Source organism: Salmo salar, chromosome ssa28 (genome assembly GCF_905237065.1).
Source record: "Salmo salar chromosome ssa28, Ssal_v3.1, whole genome shotgun sequence".
NCBI classification, from domain to species: Eukaryota; Metazoa; Chordata; class Actinopteri; order Salmoniformes; family Salmonidae; genus Salmo; species Salmo salar.
The window spans coordinates 21,264,951-21,285,480 of record NC_059469.1 but is presented as its reverse complement, the minus strand read 5'-3'; the positions used below and the strand labels follow the sequence as shown (position 1 = coordinate 21,285,480).

At 42.4% G+C, this 20,530-nt stretch overlaps 1 protein-coding gene across 1 annotated transcript in view; it reads left to right on the top strand.

The window, feature by feature from the left end:
- Positions 1 to 11,893: 11,893 nt before the first annotated feature.
- Positions 11,894 to 20,530, top strand: part of lrpprc (leucine-rich pentatricopeptide repeat containing) — an 82,891-nt gene continuing 74,254 nt past the window's right edge. Inside the window, exons 1-7 of the mRNA XM_014179970.2 lie at positions 11,894 to 12,123; positions 12,770 to 12,978; positions 13,144 to 13,266; positions 13,514 to 13,635; positions 13,814 to 13,872; positions 13,973 to 14,059; positions 18,451 to 18,577. Of these exons, the coding sequence (XP_014035445.1) occupies positions 11,912 to 12,123; positions 12,770 to 12,978; positions 13,144 to 13,266; positions 13,514 to 13,635; positions 13,814 to 13,872; positions 13,973 to 14,059; positions 18,451 to 18,577 (939 nt within the window). The 5' untranslated portion in view covers positions 11,894 to 11,911. The remainder of the gene's footprint in view (positions 12,124 to 12,769; positions 12,979 to 13,143; positions 13,267 to 13,513; positions 13,636 to 13,813; positions 13,873 to 13,972; positions 14,060 to 18,450; positions 18,578 to 20,530) is intronic.

The window sequence follows — 20,530 nt, the reverse complement described above, 5'->3', positions numbered from 1 at the left end:
CACACACACACACACACACACACACACACACACACACACACAGTGTTTGTAGTGTCTGATTTGCCACCAGCTCAACCTGCGATCTTCACATATGTGACACTTGAGCTCTCTGGGGTTTGAGGATAACAACTGTCCTCACACTGGGGAAAGTTCTCCTGCTGCCTTCACATTCACACTTCCTGATGTAGATGGACAGCAACCACTCCTTAGGGAGACACACTTCTCTCTTTCCATTTCTGTTTGTGCTCCATGTCTCTCTCCCTCATTCCTTCCATATCTCCCTCTCCCTCTCTTGGGGGTGCGGGGGTGCTGGGGTGCGGGGGTGACATTGAGTCATGTGATATAGTAGTGTCAAGGATTGGTCTCGAGGGGATGGTGTGATGGTGGATGGATACTCTCAGACACCTGCCACCATCAGGCAGGAAAGCGCTGGCGTAGGCACAGGACAGAAACAGGAGCGCTGAATCCTGTTGGATATAACCGACAAGCACCAGAGTGCTGGGACCTCACCTGGACAGGAGAGCCTGTCAACACATACTTTAGGTCACTTAGAGGGTAGTGCTCCATCTACCTGTGTTTTAGCACAGTTCACGCTGCACTACACAGATGGGAAAACCTCCGGTCCTGGGCAGGAGGGAAAGGGGTTTGTTTATATGAATCGACTGGCCCAGGTTATCAATTAGGGGACGGCCGGGCAAAAGTAAGACTGAGGGCAAAAATCTTTTAGAAAATAAAATAAAATAATCTGTAAATAATGGATAATACTGATGAATTATAGATCACTTACACAAATGCATTCATGCTGTGGAAAAATAGAACAGGCCTTTCCCAAGTTCATTCAGCGAAAAAAAAGAAAGAGGAGGAGAGTAGAGTGGGGGCTTTGCTCAGTGGTGCCCTCCCTCCTTCATTATTCAGTGACCTTGAGATATCCTCCTTCTCCCCCTCTGCATCATACTTTTAGCTCACATGGACCTTTGGACCCTAGAGCCTGCCGGGCATGTTCACTTCGGAGCCGTCACACATGCTCACTCGTCGTTCTGAAGCAGGAGAAGGGCAGGTGATGGTGGCAGCAATCAATTCTTGAGCAGGCCAGTAAAAACACAAGTAAATAGAGAGATGCTCCTACAGGACAGGATGAGCAACTACTTCAGTCCCACAGTTACAGCTGTATGATCTCCTCCTCTTGTCTGCCCCAGCTGCAGCCTCAGGTAGATCAAGATTCAGCCCCTGAACAGCTTTCACAAGCACTGCAGAGGCTGCTGTGCGGGGGAGGTGCTCCCTTTCCCAGCTGTTCCAGGAACACCCTCTTGTTCCACTTATCAGGCATCCAGGTAGGGTTGATCTTGTTCCATATCACAAAGGTATTGTATGAGGACACATCAAGGATGTTATGGAAGATGACCAGGGGCCAGCGGGCAGTCTTCCTCCTGCAGCTGTAAGTTCCAATCACCTTGTCCAGGTTGTCCACGCCTCCTCTGTTGTGGTTGTAGTCCAGGATGATGGCTGGCTTCCTGTCCTCACGATATCATTCATTTTGTGCACTGTGCTCAGGAGGACCACATTCTTGTTCCGCTTTGGGAGGTAAGAAACTAGAGTGGTGGTGGGGGTGAAGGCAAACTTTGATGAGAAGGCCTCTCTCCCCCTTGTTGTGAGGAGTGCAGGGGGGAGCTCATAAGTTCATAAGAGGTGAAGAAATTGTCACACGTGACATTGTGCCCCCTCAGTCCATCTGTCACATCAAGGACAACCCGCATCCCCTGGTTCTTCTCTGGGCCTCCACCGGTCAGCTTCCCTGTGTAGACTTGCATCTTCCAAGCGTAGCTGGATTGTGCATCACAGGCCACCCATATCTTGATGACATACTTTGCTGGCTTGCTGGGCATATACTGCTCGAAAGCACAGCGACTTTTTGACAAAAGAGATTACTATCAGTAATTAGTATCAGTGTCACAGAAAACAATCACATAAATCAATGATATTACAGCAATACATAATAAAATTATCAGTAAAAATCACTTACATTACAGAAATGAAAATAAAAATGTACTTCTGAATGGAACCAGTTGCTCATCCACTGTTCACTACTTATCCACTACTTCAGGCTCCACCCACTTCTCCCAGACCGCTCTTATGGCCGCCAGTTTGTCTCTCACACATCTTGCAGGTCTTGACTCACAGTTATCAAATCGTGGCATTCTTGAGAAAGTGAGAAAGACTTTCAGTGGCATTGTGGCACAGAAAATCGCCCTCTGCATCCCAGAGACTACATGTAGCCTCGCTCCGGGACCTATACACACCCGCTAAGATTAGCAGCCCTATGTAGGCACGCAGGTCAATCTCATCCATCCTTTTCCAGTTGTCTCCATATTTACGGAAACCCTCCAAATTTGGCATCTCCAGGATGATTTTTTCGATGGCTAGTTTGATGAACATGTAGAATGTTGAGGTGATGTCCTGGGCATGGGCAACTGCATGTCTTGTGGGCCCTGGGGTCATCCTTATGATATTTTGTGCTGCCATCATTCCCTGGTTGTCATATGGACCATGTTATTTTGCTGTTCTTTGACAAAAATGTCTTTCTTTCAGCTTGGGGGATTTCTTCTTCATCTGAAGATGATGCATCGTGCTCTGGGTTGTATTCTTCCCCATCTTCTTCTTCAGATACCTCCTCCTCTTCTAAATCATTGTTCTCTTGTTCCTCCTGGACATCTGAAAAAATCTGATCTACGACCTGTTGGGCATTGTCTGAAATGTTGTTGATTTTGTCTGAAATAGTTTTTATTTTGTCTGTGAACTTGAGTCATGTGTGGGATTGTGGAGAGGAGATGCTGCACATGCACAAGAATGTTTTAGTTTTGTCTGAGTTCAATCAGTAGCACACATAATCTTAATTTATCATTGTGTGTGTGTGTGTGTGTGTGTGTGTGTGTGTCTTTGTGGTTTTTGTGATGTGTAAATTATTTTATAACTGCTGGGTCAAAAATGACCCTAAGACAATCTTTGTACCCTGGTGGTGTACAGCTTTCATGGAAATATGAACAAAGGCAATGTTTCACCTTTTCTAATGTTGGGGTCACTCTAGAAAAAGTCATCAAATTTCAAGTTAAAAAAATATAATTTAGGGGGTTTTCTCTGCGGTTAAACATAGTGGCGGGTCATTTTTGACCCTTAAGACAACACAAGGGTTAATTTGAGCCAGTTTGCTACAGCAGAAAAACAATACTGCAGCAACAGGAAATGTGAATTATTATGTGGATCAAAATTAATGGACATTTTTGTAGGGTTTGATACATTTTTCTGTGAAGGGAAAATCAAGTCTGAAATGTTAAAGTGGAAATTACAATCTTCAGAAGCCTTTTAAAACCTCAAATACACTACAAGTTTTACATTTCCTGCATTGCAGCAAAGTTCTCCTGCAAAAGGGTGATCATATTAAGATCCTACATCTGTAGCACCTTACTGGTGAACTAACATTAATACCATCATCTATTATGGTTCTGCCTAAATCTTTCCATCCCCCTGTCTGTGGTACAGTAGCTGCCTATCATGCTTACTGCGATCAGACAGGAAGACAGTTTCAAGAGACGAGAGAGAAAAAGCTCCCTCGCACATACTGTACTGTTCTCACCCGCCAGTTATAAACCAGTGTATCTTTAATGCATGATCAGGAGGAATATTTTCTTTGGCTAAATTATAAAAGAGTGAGGCGGTGTGATCTAGGAGAGACAAGGAAGCCAGTGGTGTATGTTTGAGGCTGTTCTCTGTTATCTCACAGTACAGCACTGATAGGGGATACACAGGGAATACGGCATAACACAGTGAGCATAAACAAACTGAAGAATAGGAGCTGCACTTATCCTGGGGGAAAGATGTGCTCTAGTTGCTAGAGGGGAAATACAGGCAGCTCAAATGTTGTAATATACTCATGTCACCACATGGCACACAGCAGCATCACTTACACTCACTGGGCCATTAGGAAACACATTCATCATTCAAAATAGTTCAGTTTCGCTCTACTACTAGACCTGTCTATGGTGTGACTCTGGTTAAATCTCTCTCAAGATAAGGCATGGTGACTAAGGCTGTGTGTTGGTTGGTATTTGTGCCATCAGGTTGAGCTGCCTCACCATGCCTTGCCAAAGCGCCCTCCCCCTCTTCCCCCTGGCCCTCTCTGGGTGGGCAGACGGGCGGGTCTAGACGGGCAGAGGCTCAGACAGAGAGAGGACAGCTCCAGCAGGGGTGGATGTGCCTGGCAGGCAGAGCCTGTTTACTGTCACCTGTCAGTTGGGTAACACCATGCGAGGTGGCATGCCATACAGCATGGGGTGGGGGGAGATGGGGGCTGTGACTACCGGGGGCAAATGTCACCCTGGTGAGCCGGGGAAGGCATGGCACACGTCAACCTCACCAGACCTCCACCGGCTCTGACGCTCCACAGCGACCCACAGGGCGTCGGCCCACGCCTGCCAACACACCACCTGGGTGACCTTTACCCAACTTGACCCCTAGTAGAAGCCAATCAGCCTCTGCTCACAGCCCCATGGTAAACACGCCACTTTAAAAACAAACAGCAGCAGCTTGCGGCTGACGTCTGACAGCTTGAGCATTTACCACTGAGGGGGTATTGTGGTAAATCGTATCGGTAATGACAATCTGACTTGAGAATGCTCTATGCTGTTGACACATATTTTCTATGTAAAGTGCTCCAATGCATAGCCTCATTGTCCGCGTCCCCGCTTATAAATATCTGGATCACAGGAGGCTGCTGAGGGAGGACGGCTCATAATAATGGCTGGAATGGCGCGAATGAAATGGCATTAAACACATGGAAACCATGTGTTTGACGTATTTGACACCATTCCTCTCCAGCCATTACCATGAGCCCGTCTTCCCTAATTAAGGTGCCACCAACCTCCTGTGATCTGGATTGATGAAAAGCTGTCTTTCAAAAAGCCTGTTGATGAGTTAGTTAAGAAATTAAGAATTCAAATAGCCTTCTTCTATAGGAACAGGTTGTCTTGCGTTAAATACAGCAGAAAACGAATCATTCAGACAACATTCATTCTGGTTACTGACTTTGGTGATCAAATCAAATCAAATGTTATTGATCACATACACATATCTAGCAGATGTTATTGCTGGTGTAGAAACATGCTTGTGTTCCTTGCTCCAACAGTGCATTAGTATCTAACAATTCACAATAAACACCAATTTCAAAGTAAAAGAAAGGAATTAGGAAATATATAAATATTAGGATGAGCAAAGTTGAAGTGGTATTGAGTACAATACAGTATATACATGTGAAATGAGTAAAACAGTATGTAAACATTAATAAAGTGACCAGTGTTCCATTATTATCGCAGTTTGTATCAGAAAGTAGGCGGGCCCTCTTTAAAGTCTCGTAGATCGATGCATTGTGCTCTTTTTGTCTATAAAGGCCTCTTGCATACACTTTCGCCATACCTCACCTCATTGTTAACCTTCAGACATGTAAGTGTACAGACCTGGACTCAGGGATGAATAACCCTGGAGATTCCTTCAATCACCACCCAGTTAGGTAAATCTGCTTTTTGTTTTTTTGCACCTCATGTGGAATGATCTCCATAACTCTTTAAAGATTGTGGAGTTGGTGCCTTTAGAGCAATTCAGGCAGATGCCTTTTTACTAATGAATGTGTTTGTGTCACATGATTGTGTTTTGCTTTCATGTTTCGTGTTCGCTTTTCATGTATTGTATAATTGATGTGTATCCTGAGACTAGGGTCTCTTTTTCAGATGAGCCCTACATAAATACATCAAACACATATACAACATACAATATACAAAATTACAAAACATATTAAGAAGAACAGACACATTTCTCAACTTAGAGGTCTCTGATCATTTCTCTGAATTGACCAAGGGGGACCAGATCATCTCCTTTCAGAGATCTATGTGAGATCTTCAACATAAAGTCAAAGCAGCTTTATCCAACTATAGTGAACAACTCAACATGCAACAATTTCAAAGATTTTACTGAGTTACAGTTCATAAATCAATCTCATCACGGTATCTCTAGGCATTGAAATTGCCATTGATAAAATGCAATTGTGTTCATTGTCCATAGCTTATGCCTGCCCATACCATAACCCCAAAGCCACCACGGGGCACTCTGTTTTCAATGTTGACATCAGCAAACCGCTCGCCCACACGATGCCATACACGTGGTCTGTGGTTGTGAAGCCAGTTAGACGTATAGCCAAATTCTCTAAAACGACATTAGAGGCGGCTTATGGTAGAGAAATTAACATGAAATTCTCGGGCAACAGCTCTGCTGGACATTCCTGCAGTCAGCATGCCAACTGCACGCTCCCTCAAAACTTGAGACATCTGTGGCATTGTGTTGTGTGACAAAATTGCACATTTTAAAGTGGCCTTTTCTTGTTCCGAGCACAAGGTGCACCTGTGTAATGATCATGCTGTTTAATCAGCTTCTTCATATGCCAAACCTGTCAGGTGGATGGATTATCTTGGCAAAGGAGAAATTCTCACTAACAGGGATTTAAACAAATTTGTGCACAACATTTTAGAGAAATAAGCTTTTTGTGCATATGGAACATTTCTGGGATCTTTTATTTCAGCTCATGAAATATGGGACCAACCCTTTACATGTTGCGTTAATATTTTTGTTCAGTGTAAGGGGAGACTGAAGGGGCCTCCAGTGTTATCCAAGCCTGTGACTGTGTTTGGTAATTTGTAAGTGTACGTTTAATTAATGTTGATTGATACAGTTTCTGCATGAGTGCATTGTAAATAAACATAAGAGAATGCCGCTCTCTCCTTACATACAAAGAGGCCCAACCCATTTTTTGATACAAAACACAACAGTGAGTTCTATAACCATTACGAGTAATAAACCTAAGGGCACAATTGAAAACAGCATCTAGTTATGTGTAGATGCTGCCGAATGCATAAAGATAAAATAGACCTAAGAGTGGCCTGGACAATTTCCTTCCCATTAACAAAAGTCAGACATGCCTTGTTTCTGTAAACAAAACCAACCTTGAACTTCAACTTATTCACCAGCTCAGTGACATGTTTTTTAAATGACAGTTTGTCATCAAGCCAGATACTAAGATATTTGTAGGAAGGAACTCGCTCAATTTGTGTACCGTTCAAACAAGTCATTGCAAATTCATTTTGTATAGATATGTGTAGTGTAATTGTTGTTTATTGATGTGTTCATGCAGGGCTCATCTGCAAAAGAGACTGTAGTTTCCACATGACTCCCTGGCTATACAAAGGTTAAATAAAACCAGGGGAGGGTTGTAGAGCAAGATTTTCAACATTTATTACTTTAATAAATATTATTACTTGAGGCAATTTTTACATAAGGAACAATAACTTTTGTTTACAATTGTATTTTAGGAATTGTAACTTGTCATTGTTCCCTGCCAACCTTGAGGTTTGGTCTCACTGAAGGACCTCTGTCTTATCACTCACCTCACCCAATTCTATGGGGCAAGAGCGTCCCCAACTGGATGTCCATGAAAATGCGACAGTAGGTTATATTCGTCAAGCTGTCCACTAAAAAAAAGCTTCAGACTGTAACCAGTGCCTGCAACTTGGTTCAGGTTATCAGTCAACCTTCCATGGTACTTACAAACAGAACAGGAACTAAATCATCCACTTGTATTGACCCCATCATAACAAATAAATAATCTACTTGTATTGACCCCATCTTAACTAATGCTGCAGAAATCTGCTCTAAAGCAGTATCCACACCCATCGGATGTAATGATCATAATATAATAGACATATCTTGGAAAATCAAAGTTCCAAAGACTGGACCTAGAATAATGTATAAGCGATCATACAAGAGGTTTTACAATCAAATCAAATCAAGCTTTATTTATACAGCACATTTTAGACACGGAATGCGACGCAATGTGCTTCACAAGAAAAAACAAATAAAAAATGATTTCTATGTTGAAGATATGAAAAATATTTGTTGGTCTGATGTCTGTAATGAGGAACATCCTGACGCTGCACTTGAAGCATTTAGCAAATTGCTTCTTCCAGTTACTGATAAGCATGCGATGGGCCCATAAAGAAACTGACTGTTAAAACGTCCAAATCCCCATGGAAAGATGATGAATTGAAAAACTTTGTCTTATTGGACTGACCAATAAGTTTGGCAACACAGTAAATTGGCAAACATACAGTCAATTGAGAAATCACATAACTAAACTAAACAAAAAGAAGAAGAAACTATACCATCGAACAAAGATACATTATATAAAGAATTATAGTAAAAAGCTCTGGAGTACCTTAGATGAAATTCTAGCCAGAAAAGCTAACTCAGCTCCATCCTTCACTGAGGCGGATGGCTCATTCATAACAAACCTTTTGATGTTGCCAACCACTTTACTACTTTTTTGTTGACAAGATTAGCAAACTTAGGCGTGACATGCAAACAACAAATGCTGAGCCTTCATATTCATGTATAACGGACCAAATAATGAAAGGCAAGCACTGTAGCTTGGAATTCCGCAAAGTTAGTGTGGAAGAGGTGAAAAACTGACTGCTATCTATAAATAAGGACAACCCACCTGGAACCGACAACCTGGATGGTAAATTTCTGAGGTTGGTAAGGGAATACATTGCGACTCCTATTTGCCACATCTTCAATCTAAGTCCAGAAGATGGTGTGTGCCCTGAGGCCTGGATGGAGGCAAAGGTAATTCTACTGCCCAAGAATAGCAGAGCACCTTTTAATGGTTCAAACAGCAGACAAATCAGCCTGTTACCAGTGCTTAACAAACTTTTGGGGAAAATCGTGTTCGACCAAATACAATGTTATTTTACAGAAAACAATTTAACAACAGACTTTCAGCATGCTTATAGGGAAGGGCACTCAACATGCTATGCACTTAAACAATGATTGGCTGAAATAAATTGATAAGAAGAAGATTGTGGAAGCTTATTATAACTTAATTAGCTTAATTATAACTTATTGCTGAAAAAACGTAGGTCTTATGGATTAACACCCTCATGGATGTACAGTTACCTATCAAATAGAACACAGAGTGTTTTCTTTAATGGAAGCCTCTATAATGCAAATTCGGTTGAGTGTGGTGTACCGCAGGGCAGCCGGCTTGGACCATTATTATTTTCTGTGTTTACTAATGCCCTTCCACTGACCTTTAATATAGCCTGTGTGCAACAGTCAAATAAATAACTGATACCCTTAACATAGATCTCCAGTCAGTTTTAGAATGGGAAACTAGCAATAGGCTGGTGCTAAATATCTCAAAAAATAAAAGCATAATTTTTGGAACAAATCACTCGCTGAACCCTAAACCTCATCTGGATCTATTTTTGAATAATGTGGCTATTGAGCAAGTTGAAGAGACTAAACTGCTGGGTGTCACCCTAGATAGCAAGCTATCATGGTAAAAACATATAGACTCAATGGTTACTAAAATGGGAAGAGGTCTGTCCATGATAAGGTGCTGCTCTGCTTTCTTGATATCTCAGTCAGCCATATAGGTCCTACAGGCCCTAGTTTTGTCGCACCTGGACTACTGTCCAGTTGTGTTGTCAGGTGCCAGCCTCTGTTCTGGTTGGTCCAAAACAGTTGGTCCAAAACAGAGCAACACGTATTGCACTTAGATGTACATGGAGGGTGAATGTCAATGACATGCATGTCAATCTCTCCTGGCTCAAAGTTGAGGTGTGAGGTGTTGATGTGTTGAAGGTACTGAACTGTCTACCAAACTTTCTGTTCAAGCATTTGGCACACAGTTTGGACACTCATCGGTATCACACATGACATGCAGCCAGAGGTCTCTTCATAGTTCCCAGGTCCAGAACAGAGGCTGGGAAACACACAGTATTAAATAGAGCCATGATTAAATGGAACTCTGCCACCCCACCCAAGCAGATGAAAAAAATCATACTTCAGTAACATATTTTACATTTAATGTATTTATGTCAATTTTATTTGTATTTTATTAGCATGAAGTATATTAAATACGTTTACAATTATTAAAATGATCTAAATTGGGACACTTTTTATTTACTTAAGTATATTCTTAGTATATATATAAAATATATATTTTATGTATATTTCTCATAAATTAGAAATACTGTATACTAAACTCGTTTTTGAATTAGAATTCCTGTATTTTCTTTACAAAAAAAGTGTATTTATAATGTGTTTCAAGTATACTTTTAGCTATAAAACAAAGAGAGTCGCACACTCCATATAGACTTATGTATAAACTCCCAGTTTTCACTGAGCAAAAATATAAACACAACATGTAAAGTGTTGGTTCCATGTTTCATGAGCTGAAATAAAAGATCCCAGAAATGCTCCATACGCACAATAAGCTATTTTCTCTCCAATTTTGTGCACACATTTGTTTTTATCCCAGTTAGGGAGCATTTCTCCTTTGCCAAGATAATCCATCCACCTGATAAGTGTGGCATACCAAGAAGCTGATTAAACAGCATGATCATTACACAGGTGTACCTTGTGCTGGGGACAAAAAAAGGCCCCTCTAAAATGTGCAATTTTGTCACACAACGCCACAGATGTCTCAAGTTTTGAGGGACCGTGCAATTGACATGCTGACTGCAAGAATGTCCACCAGAGCTGTTGTCAGATAATTTAATGTTAATTTCTCTACAATAAGAGAAATGAACCAATGTCGTTTTAGAGAATTTGGTAGTACGTCTAACCGGCCTCCCAACTGCAGACCACGTTCATGGCATCGTATGGGCGAGCAGTTTGCTGATGTCAACGTTGTGAACAGAGTGCCCCATGGTGGCGGTGGGGTTATGGCATATATGGGAAGACATAAGCTACAGACAACAAACACAATTGCATTTTATCAATGGCAATTTGAATGCAGAGATACCGTGACAAGATCCCGAGGCCCATTTTTGTGCCATACATCCGCCGCCATCACCTCATGTTTCAGCATGATAATGCACAGGCCGATGTTGCAAGGATCTGTACACAATTCCTGGAAGATGAAAATGGCCCAGTTCTGCATTGGCCTGCATACTCATCAGACATGTCACCTATTGAGCACGTTTGTGGCGCCAGGTAACCTAGTGGTTAGAGCGTTGGGCCAGTAACTGAAAGGTTGCTGGATTGAATCCAAGAGCTGACAAGGTAAAACTTTGTCGTTCTGCCCCGGTAGGCTGTCATTGCAGTAAGAATTCGTTCTTAACTGACTTGCCTGGTTAAATAAAAACATTTGGGAATTATCTGGATCGACGTGTGTTCCAGTTCCCGTTAATATCCTTTAACTTCTCACAGCCATTGAAGATGAGTGGGACAACATGCCACAATCAACAACTCTATGCGAAGGAGATGCGTTGTGCTGCATGAGACAAAATGGTGGTCAAATCAGAAACGGACTGGTTTTCTGATCTATATCCCTACTTTTTTTTATTTTTACTATCTATGACCAACGGATGCATATCTGTATTCCCAGTCATGCGAAATCCATAGGGGCCTAATTTATTAATTTCAATTGACTGATTAACTTATATTAACTGTAACTCAGTAAAATCTTTAAATTGTTGCATGTTGCATTTATATTTTTGTTCAGTATACATTCATGACTAGACTAAGACGCTTCGTGCTTTTCCTCATGTAATGAAACCGAGGTGGATCAATAGAATAACTGTATCGTTGGGGGTGTTGCCGTATAATAAATCCAGACAATGCAATGTAAGATAGAACATAGGCAAGTAATGGTCATAATATGTACATTTACAAATGTCTATCATGTAAAATTATAACACTTCTCAGATTGGTTAAAACTCTGGGAATAATATAACTCGACAATAAGCAAAACCCCTCTACTGATCTCTTGTTCTCGACCGTTAGCCTTTGAACCCATCACGTGGTGCGGATGCCCTTCCATTCCTCGCACTTTAGGTTAAACATGGCTGCACTCTTGAGATCTGCACGACTTCTGAAATGTTCGCCATCGGGCTTTCTTCAAAGAACAGGGACGAACAGAAATGGACCGCAGCTCAGTCGACTGTACAGTGGAGCGATCGGTGGTAAAGGCTCCGGAGTCTGTTCAAGACAAATCGTCCCAGGCCCATACAGTGTACACAGGTAGCGTAATGCTGGCTAGCCGGTCCATGCTGGATTGGCATCCTACGGTTGTCATTGAGCTTCAATGACAGTCATAGTAATGCACCTAAACATTAATATGACCGGTTATCATGAGAGCAAATGTATTGATGTGTGTATATATGTTATATACTGGTATCAGCCTGTATTATTTAGTCAACAATCTAGTATGTAATAAAAATACGGCCTCCTTGCATAAGTCCTAATGACGTTCATGTAACGTTAGCTAATTATAACAAAATCATGTAACGTTAGCTAGCTATCTATGTTGTATGGGACGACTATTAACTAATTGTATTTAAACTAGTAACCCTGATTCTGCACAAATGAATATACAGAGAACTGATGGCTACAATCTGAGGGCTTGACGCCATCTTCTGCTCCATTAAAAGAACGTTAGCTAGCCCGGGAGGGGTTCGATTTGAAGGAGTTGGTGACTACACTTTGGCCCACAGGCCTGTATAGGGTGATGAGTGCCTTTCGGATCAGGCAAGGAAGCAGGGGTGCTCAGGACAAGGTCATTCTTGTGGCACCGTGGCCTTTAATGGGAGATCCAAAACTGTATCTTTGCTGTAAGCCTATTGCCATAAACCATATATAACCCATTGCATGGTCTTCCCTCTGCTAGGTGTGTGTGGCCCTATGCAGGGGTACGTCACTACGCCACGGTCACAGAGCAGCGGGGACTACCCACTGATGAGTCCAGTTTGGGTGTGCGATCGAAGCAGGCCCAGCAGTTTGACTGGGCCCTGGCAAAGCTTGACAGTTCAGTGAGGAGGACGGGACGCATCACCAAGACCCTGCTGCTGCGCATCTTCCACGACATCTGCCGAACAGGTAAATAGTTAAGCACCTTGACCACTTTCCTCCTTCCTTTGAGAACCTCAGACAAGCACCTCACTCCTTTTTTGTTAAAACATTTTTTTGTTCTACGTCTTGACATGCTTCCCCTCCAACTAACACATGGCTTGTACTTCTATATTTTTGTCTCTCTTTCTCAAGGCTACCCTAGTGGGAACCAGGCCCTGCTCCTCCTGCGGAGCTGTGGCTCTCTACTGCCTGAGATGCCCCTGGCGGAACGCACTGAGCTGGCGCACCGAATCTGGGACAAGCTACAGGAGCTGGGTATAAGGCCGCGCGCATAGAACCCAAACCCAGAGGGCATTATTGGGACAGGACACTGGGAGGAAATGATCAGTGGATGTATGAGGGTCAGAGGACAATGAAAACGGAGGGCGGGTGGGTGGGTGGAGGCCCAACTGAAACTAACAGTGCTGTAGGAAGAAATGGGGTATTGAGATGACAAAATGAATTGGCTGACTGGTTTGTGGTCATGTTGGTGATTAGTAAATGTTCCTTTTTTACTGTCAAGGTGCCTCATACGACGCCAGTCATTACAACGCACTGCTCAAGGTATACCTGCAGAACGAGTTCAAGTTCTCCCCCACAGAGTTCCTGGCCAAGATGGAGGCAGCCGGCGTGCAGCCCAACAGAGTGAGTAGATTCACTGCATCCTATCTATTACCTTGATGTTCTTTACTGGAACTTTGTTCTTGCTTTTTTTGTTGTTGCTGTCTTTCTTTGTATATTGTAACTGAGTACTTACGTCATGATAAGATGAAGGTCTTCAATATAGATGAAAGCTTGATATGGCAGCTCTCCTCCTGTTTAGGTTACCTTCCAGAGACTGATTGCAGCCTACTGCCATGATGGAGACATTGAGGGTGCCAGGTAAGACAGACCTTTACCAGTTTATTAAGACAGAGACTTGATATCGGAGCAATGTGAAGTGAAGGACTGTTTATTGTTTCCTCATCACACTCCCTTTCAGTACAATCCTGGGTTTCATGAAGAGCAAGGACCTGCCAATCACAGAGGCTGTTTTCAACTCCTTAGTGACAGGTCATGCACGTGCAGGGTGAGTGTCACATTTGAATCCTTGCTTGTGTTGTAGGTTATGTATGTGTAATGCATGTCAATGATAAGTATAAATGTGGCCCTACCGCCTAATTCTTAATGTGTTTTGGTCTTGTTAGGTTGTAGATATCAGAGTTAGAAGTTGACGGGCACTATGAAAGCTCCAACCAAGTTTATTCACCCATTGGGTCAATACAGCTACGTAAGACAAAGACATGGTTCCACCAGTGATAGTATATATATATATGTATATACCCCAATTTGGGTAGAGTCTCCTCTCTAAACATAACTTCCTGCCTAGCAATAAAGATGTAAAGTGATAAGGGCAATAAACTGTTCCTTCTCCCGTAATGTGACCTTACCTCGAACCCCCTTCCTCACGAATCCACATCTCTCCACCCTTATCAGTGCCTGCCATTATGTGATCGTCTTCCTCCTACAGATAACCATTAACTTCCGGTGCAGACCCTAGACCAGGGATTCTCACCTGGGGGGTCGCGTCCCCTCCCCATGGTGGTCTTAAGATGATTTTAAGGGGTCATGGGACTTTCGCAAGAATATAAAAAATGTAATTAATATTTTAAAGGTAACCGCCGCACTGACATTTTTATATTGAAAGGATACGGCCTCGTCGCATATTGTTGCTGACTTTCACAACGTTACCGCGACACACTGGTGTGCGTGCGCTGCACCTCTTATTGTTGCTGACTTTACACGTGCAGCGCGTCAGCAATGTTGAAATGACTAGCTACGTTCGGACTTGGAGGGTATTCACGCTGCACACACTCCACGACACCCCCCCCACGCTAATCCAATGAAATGGCGGATTTCTCGACACACACACAAACACACACACTGATCCAATAAACATTATTTTGTTTTAAATGTGACACGTCCAATCAGATAATACAGATCCTTTGACAGCTAGTTTGATTGACAGCTAACTATGCAGATGTGTTCTGCAGGCATTGCACATGTGGATAGTTAGCTGTCATTTAACTCATGTAGGCTAGCTGTCAAGAGTAAAATTTTTGACAAGTTTTTAAAACATTCAGCTCCCTCTTCATCTACTGCTGTTTCCAATGTCAACAACAAGGCAGATAACCCTGTCCCTGTCAAGAAGAGAAAATACGACCACGACTTCATCAATTATGGTTTTAGAAGACAGGCTGTCAGCTAATGAGTGTGTGAAACCCTCCAAAATGAAAAGGCATCTGGACACCAAGCATCCAAGTCACAAAGATAAGACAGACTTTTTTTAAAGAAAATGTCAATATCTGGTGTCCTCACACGATTCGTTGTTGAACATATGCACCGTACAAGAAAAGCCACTTCGCACATCATAGCAATGCGCTGGGCGACAAGGTAAGTGCAAAAAAGCCCACACCACTACAGAGGATCGCATACTCCCTGCTGCGATTGATATGTTCACTGAAATCTCGGAAGAGTCAGCTGCCAACAAACCTAAAACTATACCCCTATCCAATGACACCATGAGGAGGAGAATCCAGGATGTGTCTGAGGACATCAGAGCGCATCAGTGAAAAATGCCATTACACACTGCAGCTTGATGAATCCAAAGATGTGGCTAACCATACAATTCTAATGGTCTATGTTAGACACGTGTGGGATAATAACTTTCAGGAGCAGTTCCTTTTTTAGTGCTTATTTGCCCACCACTGCAGAGGCTGTCTTTAACACAATTGATATGCACCTAGGCTCCGTGGGACTGGTCTGGGATGGGTGCGTCAGTGTGACCACTGATAGGGCAGCTGCCATGACGGGAAAGCACTTAGGAGTAGTAAAGCTGATCCTGGAGGGAGCACAGAGTGCAACGTGGAACCACTGCTTCCTACACAGGGAGCTCCACGACACTATCCAAGATGTGTGTCAACTATATAAAAAAGAAAAGGTATTTCCAGGCCTTCTGTGGGGAGTGGGCACCAGCAGGAGCTTTATCATGCAGAGGTCCGCTGGCTTTCCAGGAGTAAAGTGTTGGGTCACTTTTATGATTTTTTTGCGGAGATTGGTGCGCTTCTTTTGGAAAATAAGTAATCTCTGTCGGAACATTTTGATTGTGAGGAATGGCTCACATAGGTTGCCCACCCGGCAGATATTTTTGATCATTTGAATTTGCTCAATGTGTCAATGCAAGGGAGGGGGCACAATCGATTTGAACAGAGGGACAAAGTGGATGCCTTCAAGCTGAAGCTTACCGTTTGGGCAAATCATATTTCTAACGGGAGTATTGACATGTTTCCCAATGCCCAGAATCTGATCAACAAAGAGCACGGCGACACACTGGGGGAAAAAAACTAACATTTAACAGCATCTTGTCACGCTGCAGGGAACATTTTGTGACTACTTCCCGAAAAGGATCCGCTGGTGGAGCTGTCATTTGGTCGCGGACTGCGCATGCGCATCCCGGAAATGACACTGCCACAGTTCTGGTGCAGCTTAATGGGAGAGAATCCTGCTCTCGCCTGCCATGCAACCAGAATCATGCTACAGTTCAGCACTACCTATCTGTGTGAAAGTGGCTTCTCTGCTATGGCCGTGCTGAAATTCTAAAAGTAGAAATAAACTGGACAGCCAGTATGACCTCCGAGTTTCCCTGTCAACCATCACCCCAGACTTCAATAAACTTATCCAACTGAAAAAACACCCCCAGCTTTCCCACTGATAGGCCACACACACAGTAAATAAACAGGTTAATGAGTTATTGGTCACTAGGTTAATTAACTAATTCTGACATTCATATTACATGTTATTGAACTGGTTAAATTTACACCTTTAAAAAAATATATACTTTAAGGTTGTGAAACTATTCACATGGTAATTGATGAGTAAGTATTCCTAATGATTGTTGTTTTTTCTATTTTAACTGGTATGTGTTACTGTTCATTAACATTATAGGACTGGTGTGTGTTACTGTTCATTAACATTATTGGACTGGTGTGTGTTACTGTTCATTAACATTATAGGACTGGTGTGTGTTACTGTTCATTAACATTATAGGACTGGTATGTGTTACTGTTCATTAACATTAGGACTGGTGTGTGTTACTGTTCATTAACATTATAGGACTGGTGTGTGTTACTGTTCATTAACATTATAGGACTGGTGTGTGTTACTGTTCATTAACATTATAGGACTGGTGTGTGTTACTGTTCATTAACATTATAGGACTGGTGTGTGTTACTGTTCATTAACATTATAGGACTGGTGTGTGTTACTGTTCATTAACATTATAGGACTGGTGTGTGTTACTGTTCATTAACATTATAGGACTGGTGTGTGTTACTGTTCATTAACATTATAGGACTGGTGTGTGTTACTGTTCATTAACATTATAGGACTGGTGTGTGTTACTGTTCATTAACATTATTGGACTGGTGTGTGTTACTGTTCATTAACATTAGGACTGGTGTGTGTTACTGTTCATTAACATTATAGGACTGGTGTGTGTTACTGTTCATTAACATTATAGGACTGGTGTGTGTTACTGTTCATTAACATTATAGGACTGGTGTGTGTTACTGTTCATTAACATTAGGACTGGTGTGTGTTACTGTTCATTAACATTATTGGACTGGTGTGTGTTACTGTTCATTAACATTATAGGACTGGTGTGTGTTACTGTTCATTAACATTATAGGACTGGTGTGTGTTACTGTTCATTAACATTATAGGACTGGTGTGTGTTACTGTTCATTAACATTATTGGACTGGTGTGTGTTACTGTTCATTAACATTATAGGACTGGTGTGTGTTACTGTTCATTAACATTATAGGACTGGTGTGTGTTACTGTTCATTAACATTATAGGACTGGTGTGTGTTACTGTTCATTAACATTATAGGACTGGTGTGTGTTACTGTTCATTAACATTATAGGACTGGTGTGTGTTACTGTTCATTAACATTATAGGACTGGTGTGTGTTACTGTTCATTAACATTATTGGACTGGTTTTGATGTTAGGTTCTGAGTCTGATAATGTATTACACCCCACTCCTGAACTGGTCTCCTAATTAAAATGGCTTATTCTCTTGAATTTATGTTTTCTCAGTTAATATGGCTGTGTAATGACTTTCTTTAATACCATAATAGTAGACCAGTGAGACAGTCTATTTTGCAAGTGAAACTTGCCCAAGAATGTAGCTGCAATATATTACAAAATGTAATCATCAACAGTCCATAATATTGGGTCGCGACTCAATTGTCATTGTCAAATTTGGGTCCCCAGGCAAAACCTGTTGAGCACCACTGCCCTAGACTATGGCACCCCTCATGTTTCTAGTATAAGTAGTGATTAACAAAATTGTCAAGTTTACAAATCTGAACCCATCAGTCTTATTGTGTTGACTTGGGTGTCTCTCGTGCCCATACAGTGACATGGAGAGTTCAGAGAGCATCCTGCAAGTCATGAAGGGGGCAGGCATCGAGCCGGGCCCTGACACATATGTGGCACTGCTCAACGCCTATGCAGAGAAAGGAGATATGGACAAGATCAAACAGGTGAGTGGACCATTGGGTTTGTGTGAGTGGATAAGATCTAGTAGGTAAGTGCACTATGACACCTTGTAGTGTGTATGTCAGGGTTTCCATTAGCCAGTAATGGCCGGCTTTTTGTAAAAAAAAAAAATATATATTCGATAAAGAAAATTGCAGCCTGTCAATTATCGGGGAGAAGAAAAAATCATTTAGCGAAATAATGCTTTTTAGCCTATTCATTGATGGAAATACATTTGACTGGTCATGCTTATCGGTCTATAGGTTAATTTGCATAATTTAGTGGAATTAAATTGACACGTGTGTGTGTGGACTATTTTCATTATGTACAGTGCATTCGGAAAGTATTCAGACCCCTTGACTCTTTTTGTTGCGTTACAGCCTTATTCTAAAATTGATAGAAATCTTATCAATCCCCATTATGACAAAGCAAAACCTGTTTTTGGTAAATTTTTTTGCAAATGTATTAAAAAATAAATAACAGAAATACCATAATTACATATCTGGGTAAGGGTACCAAAACATTTCTGCAGCATTGAAGGTCCCCAAGAACACAGTGGCCTCCATCATTCTTAAATGCAAGAAGTTGGGAACCATCAATACTCTTCCTAGAGCTGGCCGCCGGCCAAACTGAGCAGTAGGGGGAGAAGGGCCTTGGTCAGGGAGGTGACCAAGAACCCGATGGTCACTCTGACAGCGCTCCAGAGTCCCTCTGTGGAGACTGGAGAACCTTCCAGAAGGACAACCATCTCTGCAGCACACCACCAATCAGGCCTTTATGTTAGAGTGGCCAGACGGAAGCCACTCCTCAGTAAAAAGGCACATGACAGCCCACTCTGAGTTTAACAAAAGGCACCTAAAGTGTCTCAGACCATGAGAAACAAGATTCTCTGGTCTGATGAAACCAAGATGGAACTATTTGGCCTGAATGCCATTCTTCACATCTCGAAGAAACCTGGCACCATCCCTACGGTGAAGCATGGTGGTGGCAGCATCATGCTGTGGGGATGTTTATCAGCGGTAGGGACTGGGAGACTAGTCAGCATCGAGGGAAAGATGAACAGAGCAAAGTACAGAGACCCTTGATGAGAACCTGCTCCAGAGCACTCAGGACCTCAGATTGGGGCGAAGGTTCACCTTCCAACAGGACAATGACCCTAAGCACACAGCAAAGACAATGGAGTGGCTTGGGGACAAGTCTCTGAATGTCCTTGAGTGGCCCAGCCAGAGCCTGGACTTGAACCCGATCGAACATCTCTGGACAGACCTGAAAATAGCTGTGCAGCGACGCTGTGCAGCGACACTGTCCAACCTGACAGCTTGAGAGGATCTGCAGAGAAGAATGTGAGAAACTCCCCAAATACAGGTGTTCCAAGCTTGTAGCGTCATACCCACGAAGACTTGAGGCTGTAATCACTGCCAAAGGTGCTTCAACAAAGTACTGAGTAAAGGGTCTAAATACTTATGTAAATGTGATATTTCAGTTTTTGCTTTGTCATTATGTGTGTAGATTGATTTGGGGGGAGAAACGATTTCATCCATTTTACAATGAGGCTTTCTGGACAACTAGGAACTCTGGAAAATATTAGGTCAAATCATGACGTCAGTGATCTTTAGGTCTGAAAGTCAGAGCTATACAAAGAGGCACCAAGTTCTCGAGTTGGAATTCTGAGTTGGATGACCGTTCAAAATGATTTTTCCCAGTCGGAGCCCCCCCCCCCCAGTGTTCTTGAACACACTGAAGTCAGAAGTCTGAGATTTCCGAGCTCCCAGTTGTATTGAACGTGGCATCAAACGGCAATGGAAGGCAGGCTTCATCAGCACGTCACACATCACTTTGCAATGAGCTGGAGGCAGTATGCATTTTTAAACCTATATACTTAATTGTTTGAAACCTGAATAGTTAATATATATTATGAGACGTGTCTTACCAAAACTGGCCCAGAAGCTGTTTGGAGT